Here is a 19,455-nt window from a genome sequence, read left to right on the forward strand (position 1 = left end):
CAAAGTCAAGTGACCTGCACAGATGGGTGTTTTGAGATGTGTAAGCCGAGGTTCTACAGTCACTACCCAGATTCACTTACAAATATCAGGAGTAAAGGCCGGAAATAGAAACATTTTCCAGGCAGGAAGGAGTGGGGAAGAGGGAGAAGTGGGTTATCTTTTTTCCTTCAAATCACTACCATTTCCAGCATTTGAAAAAACATTTTCTTAAAGTCACTTTGCTCAACAGATGACAGTATTTCTTGGGAAAGTAGTAAAAAAAAAAAAAAAAAAAGGAAAAAAAATTCAAGCAATTTTTTTCCCTTTCAACCACCACCTTCCTTTTCTTCCCACCTGTGAATATGAATACAAGACAATTTCATTCTTAGGGTACTTTACTGGCCCCATTCTGCTTGAATATCCCAACATCGTGCAGTCACTTCTTGTTTCAAACAGTAACCCTAGTACCAAGCAGAATTTTGACATCGCCACTAATTCTTTTGAACAAGGCTGTGTTGGCAAATATGAAACAGGGTAGACGTTGGCAAGTGCTTTCAGAATAATTATAGGGTTTCTCGAGTAGTACAGTATAAATAATTGCTGGTTTAAAAGCGTTATTGTGAACGGCAATTTATACTAAAATTTATATTTGCTCCTTGAAACCAATATATGTCGAGAGTGCCTCACTCCCTCTCCTACCTCCCCACCTTGAGCTCTCAAGGGCTTTGGAAGCTTTTGATTTTATTACACTTTTAACTTAGCAAGGCAACTACAAGGCATGTCTAGGCCATAGTAAATAAGGGTAAGAGTAATGCATTTAATCAATGGCCATGAATGAAGTAATGAAACTGTTTCAGCTCTGGCCACCTGGTGTGCTCCCAGGATACTGATGTACAGAAAGGCCATTTTGGTACAGAGAGAAGCTAAGAACTGCAGTGGCATCACTTTTGCCTGGCAAGTAGGGCACACTGAAGATTATCACCTCTTCTTTGGCTTATGATGGCGTGGATGCAGGGCACAGAGGACCAAGACACAGGAAACTCTTGGAGATAATGCAGCTCTAAAATGGCCACAGAGACTTATTAAAATATATTTTTTCTTCTCTGTGGAAATTTTAATTTTATCCTATGGTACATTAAAAATGGGTGGCTACATCAGAAAAGCAGGGGGTGAGCATGGGGGAAAGAAAGCCTTGATGGCTGGGTGAGAATGGTTTTAGAAGGGCTCTTCTCTCTTCTCTTTGGGTGAATGCTAAATAGCAGTCCTTCTTTTCCAAACAGGTGACCGTATGTGTCATCTTCTTGTCTGTTGATCCTAGTGGCTTCTCTTACCCAGCCTGAGAACTCCCCTGAGATTTTTCACATCCTGAATGTTTCTTACCAAAGTAGCTAGAGTTCTAGGATAATGTGTTTTTTGTTTCAACTGCGGTTCCTGGTTTCTGCTCTCTAAAGCCCTTTTAAGCCATATTTTCCATGATTGTTCAGTGCTGGCTTTGGTATTTAAATAAGCCTTTCAATGGGTCATTAGCCCTGTAATTAATTCTAGCTATTTTTAAATGGTGCCTTGGTTATTAAAGAGCCGCCATATTCACGACAGTCTTGTCTTTCTTGGAGAATTACTAAGCATTTGCTGATTTTTTTTTTTTAGTGCCAAAAATATTATGATTTTTTCTCATGGTGAATATATTTCTCATTGATAGGAAGAGTCAATCTTTTTGAATGAGGACAGAAAATATTTAACTGTTACAGTTCCATATAATAGCCTTGTGCTTTTATTTTTCTTTCAAATAATCACAAAAAATACCCATCCTGTACCCCAGGCCCTGTCAGAGCTGTATGTATTTTACTTTACTTACATTTTAAAAAATCAGTATCAGCAAATCACAGTACTTCAATTGGAAATAACTTTACAGTGAAAGAGAAGTGACTGGATTAAAATCACTTACTCAGTGTTAGAGAGGAAAAAACCCAACTTCTTCCTCTACCCACTTATATTCAGTGTCTGGGGCCCCACAAAATAAACTTACAAAAGACAGGTTAACAGGAGAGAAAGGATTATTTTATATGCATATGAGGGGGCCTCACAGAAATTAAGTGAAAACCCCCAGGAAGGTCATCAGATCTGGAGACTTATATACCATTTTAAGAAAGTGCAATAAACTTATGGAGAAGTGACAAAATAAAGGAAAATGGTTTGAGGCTTCTAGGGGCCATAAATTGTGGGAAGGTAAATGTATGTGGGAACTAATGGAAGACAAGGGTTACTTCAATAAGGTTTGTTTTAGCAGATTTAAGTCAGTGCCCATCTGTAGTGATAAGTGTTGTCTCCTCTTCCTGGTATGGGTTGGGGCAGAGGGTACCTTTACAAGGGGAAATGTATGCCTTGCTTATAACCAGATAGGGGGAGGGTAGAGAGCTTTTTCTGTTGTTTCTCAGTTGCTTTCAGCTCAAAATAATCTTCATGCCAGAGTGTCATAATTTGGGGTAGCATATTCTGATCTTCTCACCGGTTAGTTGAAGAGCTAAAATTAGAACTTAAACCATCTGACTCTTAGCCCATTCTTTTGATTTCTCTATGCTTTATTATGTAATATTAAAATAGCTGTTAGTCTCCGTGATACTACTACAAGAGGCTTACCAATTCTAATATTAGAACCAACCAACAAGCCTGGCTCCACACCCTTGGCACATGTCACAATCAATCACAGCACAGTGCATCTCAACCAGCCCCCAAGCATTCACTTGAAATCCATGTGACTCGGAATATGAGCTGAAACTCACTTGCCATCTTGACCTTATAGTAATCCCAGGATAAAGCAGTAATTCCTGGTTCAGAAAAGCAGATGGAGATTAACTTTGATTATTGAGTATTATCTGGGATCAGATAAAAATATCAATAGCTCATATAACAATAGTAATAGCAGTTACCATTGTATGCCAGGCATTGAGCTAGTTGCTTACATATATTCTTGCATTGAAGCCTCATAACAGCCCTGTGAAGTAGTTACTGTTATCTCTGTGGTAAAGATTAGGAAATAGAGGTTTGGAGAGGTTAAATAACTTGCCCATGATCACAGTGCTAATAAGTGGAAGATTTAGCACTGGGGTCCAAGGCTATCTGTAAAGCCAGTCCTTGACATCTAACAACATATATGGAGAGGTCCATGTGCTGACCACTTGCAGCCCAGCCCTAGATGTCGCAAGAGTAGTTATTAACTTTCTCACCTCCAGCCTTTTCTTTTAATCCTGTGAATTCCTTTGACATCTGTGGGTGGCAGGCTCTAGTAAATGTAGTTCAGAAGAAGATGCCTGCCCCAATTGATTTTTTAGACACTTTAATTTGTGTTGGTTCTTGCCGTAGACTTTCCACACTAGAAGGAAAGACCTGAGGCTGTAATTGGGTATTTTAATAACCCTTTCATTCCACTCCAGGGTAGTAGATATTACATGCTAGAAGCAGGTGGTAGGATTTCCTAATTTATTCCTTTGGAGCACCTGCTGTGTGTCAGGCACGGAGGCAGGCACTGGGAAGATAGGATGGAGAAGAATGACAGGTTCCTGCTCTATACATCTTATTCTTAATGTGTGGAGACAGCTTATAAATATGTGGCATTCCAGGGAGTGATAAATGCTTCGAAGAATGAATGTAGGTATTCATAGCAGGTGACTTGCGGGGAGAGGACTAGGGATGCCTTGAGTTTTTCATTTCCTGTGGACCCTAGGACAAATATTAAGAAAAACTTTTCAAAAAGCAAGATAAGCTGTATCTCTAAATATGACTGCAGTGCACTTGTGGCTAGGACGGAGACTGAGGAAAATGTAAAATAGACATGGTATAATTTAGTGTAATTTTCCTGTTTGACACCACTATCATTTTCCCAGTCTTCTGGGCCCTTCTCTCCCTGATAACTCTCTGCATCGTGTTCTACCTACGGTGCAAGGCTCATTGCCTCTCTCTAACACCACCACTGTGAACCATGAAGGATCCTGTGTTTTGTGTCCTCAAAGTCAGGTCCCCTGTGGCTACCGAAGCTCAACCAGCTACATTGATAAAAGAGCCTCGGCTCACTCTTCCCAAGTGCATTGTTTCTGTTCACACTGGTTCTGTTTTTCTCTGTGAAATGAGGAGGTTGGGATAAACCCTAGTTGAAAAGGTGGCAGGAGAATGAACAGATGGTGGCAGTATCACCTTGGTGTTCCCCAGCTTGGTAACCTTGAGACAGTCACGTTACCTCTCAGCCTCAGGTGCCTTGCATGAAAAGAAAGGGGTTTGATTTGTTAATCACAGAGGACTTTAGGGCCTGGTTTTGAATGATTTAAAAGGTTCCATGTAGCTCCTTAGAGTACACTAAACAAAACAAAAACTATAATTTTTTAGAGGCTGTGCATCTCTTTCCAGAGGAGTTTCAGACCAGGAAAGAGGACAGTAGTACAGTATCATTGTGGGGCTGTAGGAAAAATTATTCAAGGTCTTTTAACTTTCCTTCCTGAGGACAGTTAGTGAGGGAAATGAACTCTTATGAGGTTGTTAATGAGATCAGAGCAAAGATGGGTCTTTGTACTCCCAAACTATGTTTAATTTCTTAAACTTTAGAAATGGCAGGTTTTAACTAAGTCAGCCAGATCAGAATGTGAGAACCGAGCAGGGACCAGGATGAGCCAAAGCATCAGAATCACTTACTTGTGAAACTGACCGGCTTCTGCTTGTTATCTGTCATTTTACTCCATATTGAGGTCAGAGTGGTAAAACTATTATGCAGTATACATTTCCTTTTGCTTAAAAGACATGAGATTATCAAAACAACAGGGAAGGGACGTTACTCACTGTCACCAGTGATTTTCAAATGCTGAAAATAATTGTGCCTAGATATAGTCTCCATAAATATATTAATGTGTTGCATATTCCCTATATAGCTATAGTTATTTCTTAATTGATTTCACTCTGGAATACTGTGAAATCGCCTTATGGAAATCTGAAACATAAAAAGATACTACTTACTTTGTAGCTATCCTGTTTTCTTCTAAAGGTGTTGGTTAAGTGTGATGAAGCATCAGTGGTCCACACAGTGACTCTTCCAGACAAATTAAATTAGCAGAAGGAGCAGCAAAACCAGCAGTTATGCAAAATGTTTCTTTTTGTTTTCTTTAATTGTGGTAAAGAGTTCATTCAATTTTGAAAGCTTATTTTTATATGCCTATCTTCCATGAAGTTTTGAGGTGTAAATTCAGCCATTCATTGCTTGAGCTTTTATTATTTCAGACTTAGGGTAGTATTACTTCTGTTCCCTCATCATCCCCTTGGAGAGTCACCATCTACATGATAATATATACTTCTATTTACATCTTTTTCTGAGTGTCCTTGAGCCTTAAGGAAAACAAACAACATCAAAACACATTAATTCTTTTCCATTGAAAGCTGATCCATGTGTGCGCTGACAATAACTTTAATCCTTTTAATGTCCAAGTGAGGAAGACTGAAAACTGGTAACACTTTCATTGATACTTTTTAAATATGCTCTTACAGCAAAAAAAAGTTTGATATCTTTTTAGTGACCACTTAAAGGAGAAACTATGGATGCATAAGTTATAAATTCTGTGGCTTTTAATATTTTTTGAGATGAATGTGTTTGGGGTTGAATACGAACAAGTTAAAACTTTAAAATTTCCATCTAAATTTCAAGTCTTAAATGTTCCTCTTTTTTTTCTTTTTCTTTTTTTCTTTTGAGACGGAGTCTCGCTCTGTTGTCCAGGCTGGAGTGCAGTGGCGCGATCTCGGCTCACTGCAACCTCCATCCCCCAGGTTCAAGAAATTCTCTGCCTTTCTGTGCTTCAGCCTCCTAAATAGCTGGGATTATAGGCGTGTGCCACCACACCCAGCTAATTTTTGTATTTTTAGTGGAGACGGAGTTTCACCATCTTGGCCAGGCTGGTCTTGAACTCCTGACTTCACGATCCACCCACCACGGTCTTTCAAAGTGCTGGGATTACAGGCGTGAGCTGCCACGCCCAGCCCCTCTTCTATACTTTTTTCAAAGTCAGAAGCAGCTCAAATATAGACAATTACATCTTCAGCCACTTAGTTTTCGAATATCACCTTTGTTTCATAAAATGAGCTATGTTGTTCTTACAATTCGATTGATGGCCAGAAGAAAATCAGATACTTGATAAAAAGTAGGATTTTTTTTTAAAAAACACTGGTATCCTATTGTAGGCTGTTTCATAATACACATAGTAAAATATGAATTCTTTGTTTTGTTTTGTTGATTGGGAAGGAGATGGGAGAGGGTGGAGAGTGACATTACAGTTTGAATTTATAATTTGAAAGCAGAGAAAATGGATGAAATAAAAAGATTACCACATAAGTATCGCCAGATCCCCCCTCCCACACACACATACCTATCCCCAGGCAATCTTTCTGTGGGAATTTACCTTGGTGTTTAAAAATCATTGCAATATAAAAGTGATATTAAAAATAGTATACTACCACTGTAGGAAGTATGACAAACATGTGAGATCCTGAGAAACTGCAGAATATTTTCTCATCCAAAGTTTAGCACCTTGGTCTTATAGTGTTTGACACCAAAAAACATAGCAAATACTGTTTCATATTTAGCCTATTCCCTGATGCCTTGTTTCTTAAATTAATTCATGGGCAATGAATGGGGGAGGAAAAATAACAACAACAAATATGCCCTGGTGATATAGTAAATGCCACTTTCCAACACTCACTCCCTACCTAAGAAAATCGCTTTATTTTCTTCTCTCGTGCCCAGCTTGATTGCAGAGAGCAAGAGAGTAGATGGAAACTGTGAGGTTTTTTAACGTTATATCATTAACTCCATCCAACACAACAGGCTTCATTCCTTGTTTCTCATAACTCTGGGATGAAGCATGGTGTTTTGTTACCTGTTTACAAAATAGGCAACAGACACACAACGTAAGAGCTGCTACATATCATAGAACATATCGAGAATGCCAGAGATTCTTCCTGTTTTCTTCCACAAGACATGTTAAACTGTGTGTATCAAGTTTAACAGGACCAATGTAAAGCTACTTGATTACATTTTTATCCACAACATTATTTTAAACTAATGCTATTTACTGTGAAGTGTAGTATTTATACTTCTTGCCTCTCAGCGCTTGAGGGTTTCATCATTACCTTACAGTATTTCTCAGAAAAGAACACATTCGCCCCCGGAAATTGTTGGCTGACTTTAGCAAATTCAGGCCACCTATTCATTTAAGACTGTTGTGTGTGTTTGATTATCTAGAATGAACTGCCTTAAGAGTCTCTTTTGGAAAAGTACTAGCACAGTGCCCAAAATGCCAGGGAGTGGAAAGTCATGGTCTCAGCGGGGAAATGACTGCAGTGTTCGTGGAGACAGTGTTTTCGCTTGGCTGACATTAATGACAACCCAATGCTACGCACTCACTGAGTGTTTTCATTTCAGAAGAGCATCAAAACCACTGAGTCCTTTCAAGTCGTCTTCTTTTACTGTGAAACCAGAAACCAGGCCGACGACTACTTTCAGTAATAACCTATGTCCCAACTGCAGGCTGAAGTTAACTTTTTGTCATATAATTTTCTAATTTCTGTGTAGGGTTAGTTGTAGCAAACAACTTAGTTTCTTTCAGAGCATAACATCAGAAAGCGTATTTTCATGCAGCAATGATGGGTAATGAAATCAGAATTTCCACAAAGTCTGCCCTAATTGAACAGCATTGTCAGGAGAAATAAAACGTGAGACTCAAGAGTTTTCTCCCAACGTCATTTATGTTATTAGGTAATGAAGCTGATTTTATTTTAACAAACGTACTAGGAGGTAAACTTCCACGTGAACACTGCCCCTTCAAAGCAGGCAACTGGGAAGGCTAAATGTCCGTGTCCATAATGCTGTCACTGCCAAAAGCTAATATATAACTCCTCTTCTGAAATGGCTTTCACCTCCTTTAGCAATGTTTTCATATTCTCCATAGTGGCCATAGTTCTCCTGGAAAACTGAGCTTGATATTTGAAAACAACCAATAGTTAATGTTCTGAAAAAGGTAAGTGAAGAAACCAAACCAGGTCATTTTCCTTAAAAAAAAAAAAAAAGGCCAGGCATGGTGGCTTACACCCGTAATCCCAGCACTTTGGGAGGCCAAGGTGGGAGGATCACCTGAGGTCAGGAGATCAAGACCAGCCTGGCCAACATGGAGAAACCTGTCTCTACTAAAAATACAAAAATTACCCAGGCGTGCTGTTGGGCACCTGTAATCCCAGCTACTCGGGAAGCTGAGGCAGGAGAATCCTTTGAACCCTGGGGGAGGTGGAGGTTGCAGTGAGCCGAGATGACGCCACTGCACTCCAGCCTGGGTGACAGAGCAAGACCCTATCTTAAAAAAAAAAAAAAAAATGAGAGGGACTATAAAGTACAACTGTGTCTTATCTCATTGGCACTGAGAGCAACTGCATAAGAAGTAGCTCCAAGTAGTTTGGGGCAATGACAACATCAGAACTTTGACACTCCATCCTCATTTTGGTGTCAAGGTTGGAGCCAGTGAATTTGTTGGAAAAAAATATTGGCCACTAGCTTTCTTCTAGAAAATTAATAGAGTGGATGACAACAAAGAACATTCGAAGGCTATCATCCACCACAGCATAGGAGTATCTCCACGCCCACAGTATATGTCAGATATCCAGATTACCCCACTGTTGATCGTACACATTTTCAGTTGTGTCAGAATTGCTACTCCCCTGACTAACAAACTTGTACGCAAGCAGTGAATGTGGGAAGCTGAATGGAGGGACAACACAAGGGAAAATCCTGCTGCTCAAAAGAACACAGAATGGTGACTTCATTGTCATAATCTGATAGTAATCAAGGACAATTCTGACTTCAGCCACCAGTTCAGAAATCACTAAGAGGCAGGAGGGTTTGGTCATGAGGCCGTTTGGTGCTTTTACTGCAGTCACACAGAATTCCCTGTTTCCAGGCTCGGCAAATGTCCGTTACGCAGCCTTGGGTTGAAGACAAGGGTGTGCTGGGGAATTTGATGTAAATTTTAGTTGTGACATTGAAACTTTCCCCATTGAAACTTTCCCCACAGGAAGTCCTTTGGAACTATCATCATTTTATTCCATTTTATGTTTAAAAATATAAAAATGGGCTTTATTAAAAGCCCATTTTTTTAAGGTTTATGAGCTGTTACTGAAGACTATACAGAACTGCTACCTATTTTCCCGTCTCTATCTGCTTCTCCTGGGGACTGTTTTGGCTGCAGATGGGGGAAAGAGCCACACTGGAGTGAAATGAATGATTACATTCCTGGAGAAGTCTCTCACGATCTCAAAATCCTTGGCCCACTGGTCATTTATAGCCATTGCTAAAATATGTGACCAATTTCCTTTAGTGTAACAATTATTCTCTCAGTAGACAAATATCCATCCAAATAACAATTTGTCCTAAATGAAATTCCTGGAATATTAAAATACATCATTAGTTTAGGAAATCTGTTAGTTGGCCCTCAAACTTTTTCATTTTTTCTTACATAATCCTTTCTTGCTCCCCATTGTTCAGTTAAAGTTGAATAAGAAGCGGGGCCTAGCAATGTCAACCGTGATGGAGATGCCACATAGCATTTGTCAGGTTCGGAGAAGGGTGAGAAACCATGTAGCAGGTGGAACGGATGGCTCCACAGCCCCTTGACTCCCTGACGTAGAGGAGACTGAAGGCAACATGATCACCACGTTCAAAAGTTGGCTTTCTCCATTTTAAGTTCTTCCTTAAAGCCTCTTTAAGGAAAGTCCCTGAAATGATACAGTAGAAAAATCACACAGACTTATTTAAAATGAATTCTATCACTGTTCCTGAGATCTCACCTGCCCCATTGAGGACATTTTGTTTTTGCAAAGTGCTTTGAAATGTGATAAAGGATCTTAAAGAGTATTTGTAAAATTATGCCCAAAGAAGACATTCTTTGAGGTTACTTTGCAGTGTCTGAAAGTCAAGAATGAGGAAGGAAAGGAAAATAATAGATTCACTGGAAAATGGACCACGCTAATTGGGCAGTGAAACATCCTTCCGTCACACCATTTACCTTAACAGACCAGAAGAGGGAAAAGGCTCGATTTTTCTCTCATAGATACCACGATTCACTCTCAAAAACATTCCTAAAATGGACTGATATTTCTCTGGTAGAGCACCTGTTTTGCTACCGACAATGTTAAGTTCCATACTAATCAGCTCGTCCAGCCTAACTGACAACTCAAAAAGCTGATTCCAAGAACAAGAAACTGGCTTCAATAGAAATATTGTGTATTTTGAAGGGTGGGGACAGGTAAACAAATTTATCTTTGGGACATAGTTTAAAGGGTATTTTAAATGAATAATAATTCCTCATAAGTGCTAGCCATTCTTCTCACTGTTGGTGGGTGTGTTTGAGGTTTTTAAAACAAATATGCCAGAGGTTATGAACCTCCCAAAAATTCTGTTCCATTCAGAATTTATTTGTAAGTTACACACTTATCAAATAATTTTTTTCTAAACTTTAATTTTCTCTTTTTTTAACTCGATTTCTTGGAATTGCTTTCAATGACTGCTTCAGGCCTCTGAATAGCAGTGAAGGCAAAATCAGGGCAAGTCGTGGTGAATAGTTTGGCTTTTCTGGAACACTGAGCTGACGCCAGTCACCCCACTGGGCTTGGTTCCCCAACATCTCACAGCGAAAGCGCTTGTCTGATGAATATTATGCTTTTATGTTACCACCGGGGCTGCCTCAGAAGTTACTCCTCTATATCCTGATGGTCCTTGACTTGGCCTTGGACTTTGTCCTTGACCTCCAATACCTTAGACAGTTGCAGTTGGGAACAGTGTAGCTTGAGGTTCTAAAATGCTTTGCTGATGGAAAAGGTTTTGTACTGAAAAGTGAATTACAATAGGAAATGGATTTGCATTACTGACACTATCTGCCGTGGGCTTTGCCTCTATTGATTTAAAGCAAAAGGGCACAATTAGTGGCCTTCAAAGAGAGAGGAAAAAAAATTTAAAACAACCTAACTCTGTCCTAGCACATTCAATTAAAATTATTTACTTTGAAGGGAAAAAAAATCTTTGACATCAACACCATATTAGCATGGTGTTGCCTTGTCTCATCTGTAATGGCAAGACATGGTTTTGAAAAAAAAAATTCTCTTTGTTTCATAGTAGTAAGGTTATTTTCTAACATTAAGGAAAAAAAAAAAAGCAGGGGGAGCACCAGGAGTTAGGTGTGTAAAAATGGTGTACTAGCTGCCAGAACTTTTATTTTGCATCTTGAAGAGAACAGTTCATTGTGTTTCCTTTCCTCAGCCAATGAAAATGAAAACTTAGTTACCAGGTAGAATTCTCTTCCACGTTCTATCCCTTTTCCCTGAGAGATGACACCTGCTGGGTTTTGCCATAAAAAGAGGTCCCTGTTGGCAGGGCGCGGTGGCTCAAGCCTGTAATCCCAGCACTTTGGGAGGCCGAGACGGCCGGATCACGAGGTCAGGATATCGAAACCAGCCTGGCTAACACGTTGAAACCCTGTCTCTACTAAAAATACAAAAAACTAGCCGGGCGAGGTGGCGGGCGCCTGTAGTCCCAGCTACTCGGGAGGCAGGAGAATGGCGTGAACCCGGGAGGCGGAGCTTGCAGTGAGCTGAGATCCGGCCACTGCACTCCAGCCTGGGCGACAGAGGGAGACTCCGTCTCAAAACAAACAAACAAACAAAAAAAAAGAGGTCCCTGTTGTTGGGGAAATGAGAGTTCAGTTCAGCTCACTCTTCACATCACAGTGTAATACAGCAGGGCCGGCTCTGGAAGATGATTCAGTGCAGCACTATGCCTAAGAACAGATGAGGAAGCTGAGCCATGGAGAAAGAGGGCCACAAAGTGTTACAGGCATTTGGTGAATTGCTCACTGCACGGACAGTTGTGAGAGCCTTCGAACCCTGTAGTTCAGTCTTTTCCCCACTTTACCACCGTGTGGGAGGCCTCTCTCCCACTTCCTCCACTTACCACCTCTCCAAGATGCCAGCCTCACTGTGGGCTTTCCCTAGAAAGAAGCACTGGTTTCTTTCCATCGTGCCCTGGTTAGTGTTATTTCTCACATTAGGCCTCTGTGTTAGAAATAAAGCTGCGAAACTGCATGTCGTTATACAAAAGGAATACAGTGTCCTATCCTTCATTCTTCTGATAGTTCCTTCAACTCCAGCTGCAGACCCTGCCAAATTCTATCATCCTGAAAAGACAGACAGTGATCCCAGCACTGTGGGAGGCCAAGGCAGGCAGATCACTTGAGTCCGGGAATTCAAGACCAGCCTTGGCAACCTGGTGAAAGCCCATCTCTACTGAAAAAAAAACCAGCATTGGCAGTGAGAAAAGATTGTGTACCAGATTAGCTACTTAGGCTGAGGTGGTAGGATTGCTTCAGGCTAGGAAGTGGAGGTTGCAGTGACCTGTGATCGCACCACTGCACTCCAGCCTGGGTGACAGAGTGAGACCCTGTCTTAAAAAAAAACCAAAATGAAAACAAAAAAAAAAACAAAGACAGTGATGATTATAGCTAACATTTATGGAGCACTTACTATGTGGTAGGCATTGATAATACAGGCACTTGTGTACCCTGTAATAATGAGATAGGGCTCGTTTTAAAGGTGAGGAAACTGAGGCACAGAGAGATTAAGAAAGTATCCAAGTTCTCATAGCTAACAAATGTCAGGGCAGAGATTCCACCCCAGACTCTAGAGTTTGCAAATCAGATCCCTACACTTTACCTTCAAGGTTATAATCAACTCTTCTTTCTCCTTAAAAAAAAGTTTTCATTTTCATCCTTAATTCCTACATTAGCAGTGAAGCTAATGTAACAAGATGAGATGCGCTCGTGCGTTCTGTGCATCCTTTTGTGTCCTTGGTGCCCAGTCACGCAGGTTCTCAGCAAGCGGTGGCAGGACTTGCAGCTGGAGGGAGCCGTGTGTAGACCCATATGTTGGGGGTGGGGAGTAAGGTGTATGTGTAAGCATGTGAGGTGTCTGTGTAGGGTGTGTGTGCAGTGTATGTGACATGTGTGGTGTGCATCTGTGGTGTGTGTGGTGTATATGTGTTGTATGTGTGTGGTCTGTATGTATGTGGGGGGTGTGTGTGTGTGTGCTGTCCTTGGTGCCCCGTCATACAGGTTCTCAGCAAGTGGAGGTAGGACTTGCAGCTGAATAGACTTGTGTGAGGTGTGCCTGTGTGCCGTGTGTGTGTGATGTGTGCCTGTGTGCCATGTGTGTGTGTGATGTGTGCCTGTGTGCCATGTGTGAGTGTGTGCCTGTGGCGTGTGTGTGTGATGTGTGCCTGTGTGCCGTGTGTGTGTGTGAGATGTGCCTGTGTGCCGTGTGTGTGTGTGAGGTGTGCCTGTGTGCCGTGTGTGTGTGAGGGTGTTGCCATGTGCCGTGTGTGTGTGTGGGGGTGTGCCTATGTGCCGTGTGTGTGTGTGTGGGGGGTGTGCCTATGTGCCGTGTGTGTGTGAGGTGTGCCTGTGTGCCGTGTGTGTGTGAGGTGTGCCCATGTGCCATGTGTGTGTGAGGTGTGCCCGGTGTGCCGTGTGTGTGTGGGGTGTGCCCGCCTGTGTGCCGTGTGTGTGTGATGTGTGCCCGTGTGCGTGTGTGTGTGAGGAATTGTGCCCATTATTGCCATGTGTGTAGAGGTGTGCCCGTGTGCCGTGTGTGGGAGTATGCCTGTGTACGTGTGTGTGGTGAGTGTGCCTGTGTGCCGTGTGTGTGTGTGAGGTGTGCCCGTGTGCCGTGTGTGTGAGGTGTGCCTGTGTGGGGTGTGCCTGTGTGCCATGTGTGTGTGAGGTGTGCCTGTGTGCTGTGTTTGGGGTATGCCTATGTGCCGTGTGTGTGTGGGGTGTGCCTGTGTGCCCTATGTGTGTGAGGTGTGCCTGTATGCCGTGTGTGTGTGAGGTGTGCGTGTGTGTGTGTGTGAGTGTGCCTGTGTGCCCTATGTGTGTGAGGTGTACCTGTATGCCGTGTGTGTGTGAGGTGTGCCTGTGTGCCCTATGTGTGTGAGGTGTACCTGTGTGCTGTGTGTGTGTGAGGTGTACCTGTGTGCTGTGTGTGTGTGAGGTGTACCTGTGTGCCGTGTGTGTGTGAGGTGTGCATGTGTCCCGTGTGTGTGTGCTGGTGTGCCTGTGTGCCGTGTATGTGAGGTGTGCATGTGTCCCGTGTGTATGTGTTGGTGTGCCTGTGTGCCGTGTGTGTGTGAGGTGTGCCTGTGTGTGCTGCATGTGTGTGAGGTGTGCCTGTGTGCCCATGTGTGTAGAGAGTGTGCCTGTGTGCCGTGGCATGAGGTGTGCCTGTGTGCCGTGTGTGTGTGAGGTGTGCATCTGTGGTATGTGTGAGCATGGTATATGTGGTGTGGTGTAATATTATGTGGTACATGACTACAGGTATTGCATGTGTGGTATATGTGTGTAGCTTGTGTGTATGTGGTGTGTGTGTGCCTGTGGTACCATTTAAGATGGTAGCAGCTATTGGCATTAAAAGGACCTGCTATTCTGAGCTTTGGCTGTGACAGTAAGATGTGCCCACAGCAGCTGTTAGCAATCAGAGTGTGTTTCTATCCTATGTGAAATGTGCTGCCACCACGTGTGAAATGGATTTCAAAACCTTGCCGTACTGAAGTACCAAACTGTGTGAATGGTACACTTTTACTGCAAATTAGAAAGATTCACTTATTGCAGTGATAATGTCACACTCACTCAAGCTATTTTAAGTGACAGAGACACACATTGCCAAACAGTGGATAGCTGATAGCAGTATTTTCAGGACAGTCATAGAATGTCATCGGAAATGTTTGTCTCTGCAGGCAAAAGCAGCACCTTGGACTAGAGGAGCAAAAACTGAAAATGGAAAAGGAAGGACAGTGTTGCGGGCTTCGTTCTGATATCTTTACATGGCTGTTGTGTTCTTACTTCGCCTCCAGTGCATGACTTACATAAAAATAAGTAGCTTCAAGATAAACACACAGGCTATCCATTTCGTTTTCTTGGGAAAAAAATGACATTTATGAGGTGTTATAATGTGTGCATTGATGCTCAGATGTCAGACCTTCTTAAAATAAATCTGACAATCTCTTAGCTGGGTCCAGAGCATTTCTTCTCCTTATGTCTCACAACTCCTAAAATCCCCAAGGCTCTGCTGCCTCTTTCTGTATGTCCCTTTCCTAGTAAGAAACAGCCACCAGCTCCTGCTGCTTCCCCTTGGGAAGAGACATAGAAACAACTGTGCTTCAGCTATCCACAAATATTGCTATCCATTCTCAGGCTGAGCTTTTATGTTGTAATTAAGAATGGAAATGTTTCTTTAATCAGCAAGTTTAAAGACCATGCATTTAGAGAAAGAGTCAGAAACAAGTCCTCAGGTTGTCTGGTCATTAGTATGCCTGGCTGAACTGGTTGTCTTAGAAAAGCATTATAAAAGAGAATTTTTTGAAATACCATTGAGCCACAATTCAGAAATACATCTGCGATGTATTGGAAAGGCTTAGAACTTGCCATATTTTTTGTTTAGATGTTACTGACCATGTCCTGGAAACTGGAGGTGGAGGAACTAGTTGAATTTCTAGGAGCTGGTCACTAATTCTTCAAGATCTTACAATCTTAAAGTGGTTAATATGAAAACATTTACACTTCCGCTTCTGGCAAGCCTAAATAATTTGCCTGTGATTTTTAATAAAAACTAGACCCTTCCCTCATCTCTCATCCAAAGCTTCATCCTCTTATTAATTCTAAAGACACTTTTTTGAAATGGAAAACAGCACAGAGGTGAAGCAGAGATACAGGCTGTGGGCTAATCCTCTTAACAGTCCTCACCCACTAACATGATCTGTGGACCAAGAAAGTTTTGGTGTCATGACACCATGTTCCTGTGACTATAAATGTGTTGTCTTTTTAGTGTTCTGGGCTTGCTACAGAGGGATGTAAATGCATTTTCAACATTTAATGTTACAAGTTATTTCCAATTTACCATGAATCCAGTTTATTTGGTTGGGGAATATTCCTTGAGTGACATCTACTATTCAATGAGCAGTAGCGGATCTTCAGAATGCCATCAAAGTTCATGGAAAGAAATGATGGGTTCCTTTGCCTGGTAAGCTTTTATGACTTAACCTGGATTCTTGTTATTTTGACCCATTTCTGCACATCTTACTTCATGCAGCGGGGTTTTGTGACCGCACAGTTATGGGGGTCATGGAAATTGTGCAGGTGGAATTAGTAATCAATGGTTGTTAAGAATTTGTGGGGTTATGTGAAATGTGGTGTGAAGTTAAGACAGCTGGAAAGTGGAGTGGTTTTCTCGTGGGCTTAAGTGTGAGAATGTTGGGGGTAACTGGGTAAAGTAAGATTGTTTCATAAAATGCAGTAAGAATAATTCTGATGTTTTTGGTTGAGCAGAAACTAGATAAGATCACCAGATTTGGTTTGGTTTTAAAGATGTTCTTTTTTGTTGTGAAACACAGACCTTGAGCAATGAACGCAAAGAGTTGACCCCACTGCTCTCAGCTGTAAGGAAGATTTCACCTAAATGTAGCGTAATTGTTCCTGTAAAGGAGAAAAAATGGAATTGGTATCTAGAGTGAGGTTGATCGCAAGAAAAGATTACATGGAGTTCTTTGAGTCAGATGACTTTTTTTGTCTAGTATTATCCAGAATTATGTAAGGGACACCATTGTTGGAAACAACGTTATTAGGAATTTCCCTTGAGCATAGTCTAATCACTTAGCAAACTAAATGGGTTCTCTTTCTTGCTGATATGAAATGACATTTAACCCACCCCGAGAGATTCTAGAGAAAGAAGACTTTTGTTAGATGTTACTGATCCCAGGGTCCTAGAAAATCTTCAAGGACTTTATATTTTAAAATGTAGTTAATTCTAGAATCTTAGAGGGACCTTATGCCAAATGAGAACCATTGGTTAAATGGCCAATTACTTTTATCTTAGCCCCTGATATCACACAACCCCACAAATCCTTAACAACAAATACATCTGCTGTTTACAAAGGCAAAAGTGAGGAAAAACAGAAGAAAAAAAAAAAGGATTATATTGCTGATCATGGTGGCATCATTTATTGGGTGAGAACTTATTTAGTATTTGAGCTACTGGATGAGTAGGATGAAGTATTAGGAAGCTTATTCTCTTGCTGTTCAAGTCTTTCACTCAAGGTTTAAATTGGTTACCAGGTAGATACCAAAAAAGGTAAAGAGTCAAATGCCTTAAATTTAAACAGTTTGTGCATTACTATGTGATAGGAGAATTCTAGAGAGAAGTGGATCTAAAAATCAAAGCCACCCACTGTTCTTCTATATGAAAAATCTGTTTCCTCTGTGATTTGACAGAATTTCCCTGTCTAGGGATAAAAGTGCTCATTTGGATTTGGCTTTTAGCAGAGATACATATGCATCAGGGAATGTGAGTCAGTTCTCTAGAAAGCTTAATCTAGTAGGGATGGAAACATATTACAAAGGATTAATATTCAGTTCCCATTGTCAGAACCACCTGCATATTCACAGAAAGCCACATGAGAAGATGTGCCTGGCTTCCTTATTCTTCAGAGATTTCCTGCACACACAGCTCAGTTTTCTCTGAATTCAGATGGGGCATTGTGGCCCAGTATTTTAACTCTTGCACACCTAAGTCTTTAAAAGACTGAAGAAAAATTGTCAAAGTTCCAAAACTTCAATTTTGTCTTATTTTAAATTTAGTTCACAAATGTTTGATCTCTTGATGGTTTGAGGTGTGTGTGTGTGTGTGTGTGTGTGTGTGTGTGTGTGAGCATGCGCACGCCATCTGGCAGGTATACTCAACACTTTTTATTGAAAAATGATTTTTTTAAAAGCCATTAAGTTTTCAGGAGAAATTACAATCCAGTTGAAGTTTTTTAAGAAGTGGCTTATTTAGTAAGGTGAATAACTTTTTTTAAATGGCTATAATTTGATAGAGTCGTTTGAGTCAGATGTCAACTTAATAATAAGGCTTGGGGTGTCAGAAGGTGACATATATGTTTATGATGTTAACAAGTGGGAATTATGCCATTTCCATGATGCCCCAGCAAGACTGTACAAGCCCTAGATAAAGCCAGGTCAAGGACTTTGCATAAAGAGGAGACTTGTCCATCTAAGTGCTCTTTTTCTTCTAAGTTGTGAGTAAGATAGTTACATCTGGACCCATGAGTCCCTCGGGAAAGCATCTTGGAAACCAATGATTAAAAAAAATTTAAGTAAGTGTAGCTAGCAGATGAGAATTATGGTACTGTGTAATTTTTATTCTCTTCGTGGCATAGCTGGATATGGGTAATAGGACACAGCGTCGCAATCTTTGCCACAAATGATATGGCAGGCTTCCTGAAGCTTCCCATGTATATACGTTTTTCATCTTCAAAGAGCTTTGTGAGCGCTCATTTACCACCACCTGCCTGGGAGGTAAGAATTACTCCCATTTTATAGATGGAAGAAGTGGAGGTGTAAGTGAGTTGCTTGAGGCCACCCAGGGAGTTTAGACTCGGAGGCAGACCTGGAAGGCCCAACTCTATCTCTTAGCTGAATTGACTCCCAGTGCTTTCTTTTTGGTGTTATGTCCCCTTGAGAGCCCCCGATCGGTGATGGCATAAATCTAAACACATCAAATAATCCTGAATAGGAAAGAGACACCAAGTCTGTCTTTTTTGTGGCTGTTTCTGTATCAAAGCCCTGGGAAATCTGGACATAGAGAAGAAGCCATTTAACCCTCCTGAGGCTCATTTTCCATATCTGTAAAATGGTGATGATAATACCTATCTGCCTCCTTTAGGGATGCTGAAAGCACCAAAATCAAAGCAAGCTAACAGGATCAAAACTTTGAAAACTAGAGAATTCTGCAAAAACTCAGGCATTATTATTGCCAAAAATGACTATGAGACTGCTTACTGAAGGAGTAGGGCTTTCTAATTGGAGATCTAATTGTTTTGGTGATGTTCAGCAAGGATGAAATACTGTCATGAAAGAATCCAAAATCAAGAGAAGAAAATAATATACTAGGGAAACATATTAGTGTTATATTTAAAATATACTTAGCAGACCAAGTGACCAAACAGGTTGATCGTTAGTTTGCATAGGATGCAGCTAAAACTCAGCTCTCCTCATCCCTGAGGGCCATTGAACATGCCTGGGCTATGGAACATACCGATACTCTATTCCAAGCCACAGGTCCAGGTCAATGGTCTGTTCCCCTTCCACATGGAGATGTAATGAGAGCTCTCTGCAAACCCTTATGGTGGCCTGGGGCCTCCCATGGCAGAGTGAAGAGAAAGCATGTTACTCCCTGAACTCTCCACTCCTAGCACTATAGAGAAGGGGCACCAACCCTGGAAGGAGGGTTTGAAAAAAGGGAGTTTGTCTGGGTAGACAGATTGAAGAAAGGCTTCCTCTCTCCAGGCTGTTGCAGTCGCTCTGC

General features: G+C 41.3%; 1 protein-coding gene and 1 long non-coding RNA gene across 5 annotated transcripts in view; one reads left to right on the top strand and one right to left on the bottom strand.

Annotated features, from left to right (window-relative positions):
• Positions 1 to 19,455, top strand: part of RORA (RAR related orphan receptor A) — a 739,218-nt gene that overhangs the window by 670,022 nt on the left and 49,741 nt on the right. Inside the window, exon 1 of one of the 3 annotated variants that reach the window (XM_031669252.1) lies at positions 17,187 to 18,244. The exons of the other annotated variants lie outside the window; for them this stretch is intronic. Coding sequence (XP_031525112.1) covers positions 18,226 to 18,244 — 19 coding nt within the window. The 5' untranslated portion in view covers positions 17,187 to 18,225. Of the gene's footprint in view, positions 1 to 17,186; positions 18,245 to 19,455 lie in introns of those variants that run through there. 3 annotated transcript variants of the gene reach the window in all.
• LOC108587064 overlaps positions 1 to 19,455 on the bottom strand; it is a 74,461-nt gene that overhangs the window by 5,504 nt on the left and 49,502 nt on the right. The window contains exon 3 of one of the 2 annotated variants that reach the window (XR_004185429.1): positions 2,617 to 5,343. The exons of the other annotated variant lie outside the window; for it this stretch is intronic. This is a non-coding gene — a long non-coding RNA (uncharacterized LOC108587064). The remainder of the gene's footprint in view (positions 1 to 2,616; positions 5,344 to 19,455) is intronic. 2 annotated transcript variants of the gene reach the window in all.

Source organism: Papio anubis, chromosome 7, assembly GCF_008728515.1.
Source record: "Papio anubis isolate 15944 chromosome 7, Panubis1.0, whole genome shotgun sequence".
Taxonomy (NCBI): Eukaryota; Metazoa; Chordata; class Mammalia; order Primates; family Cercopithecidae; genus Papio; species Papio anubis.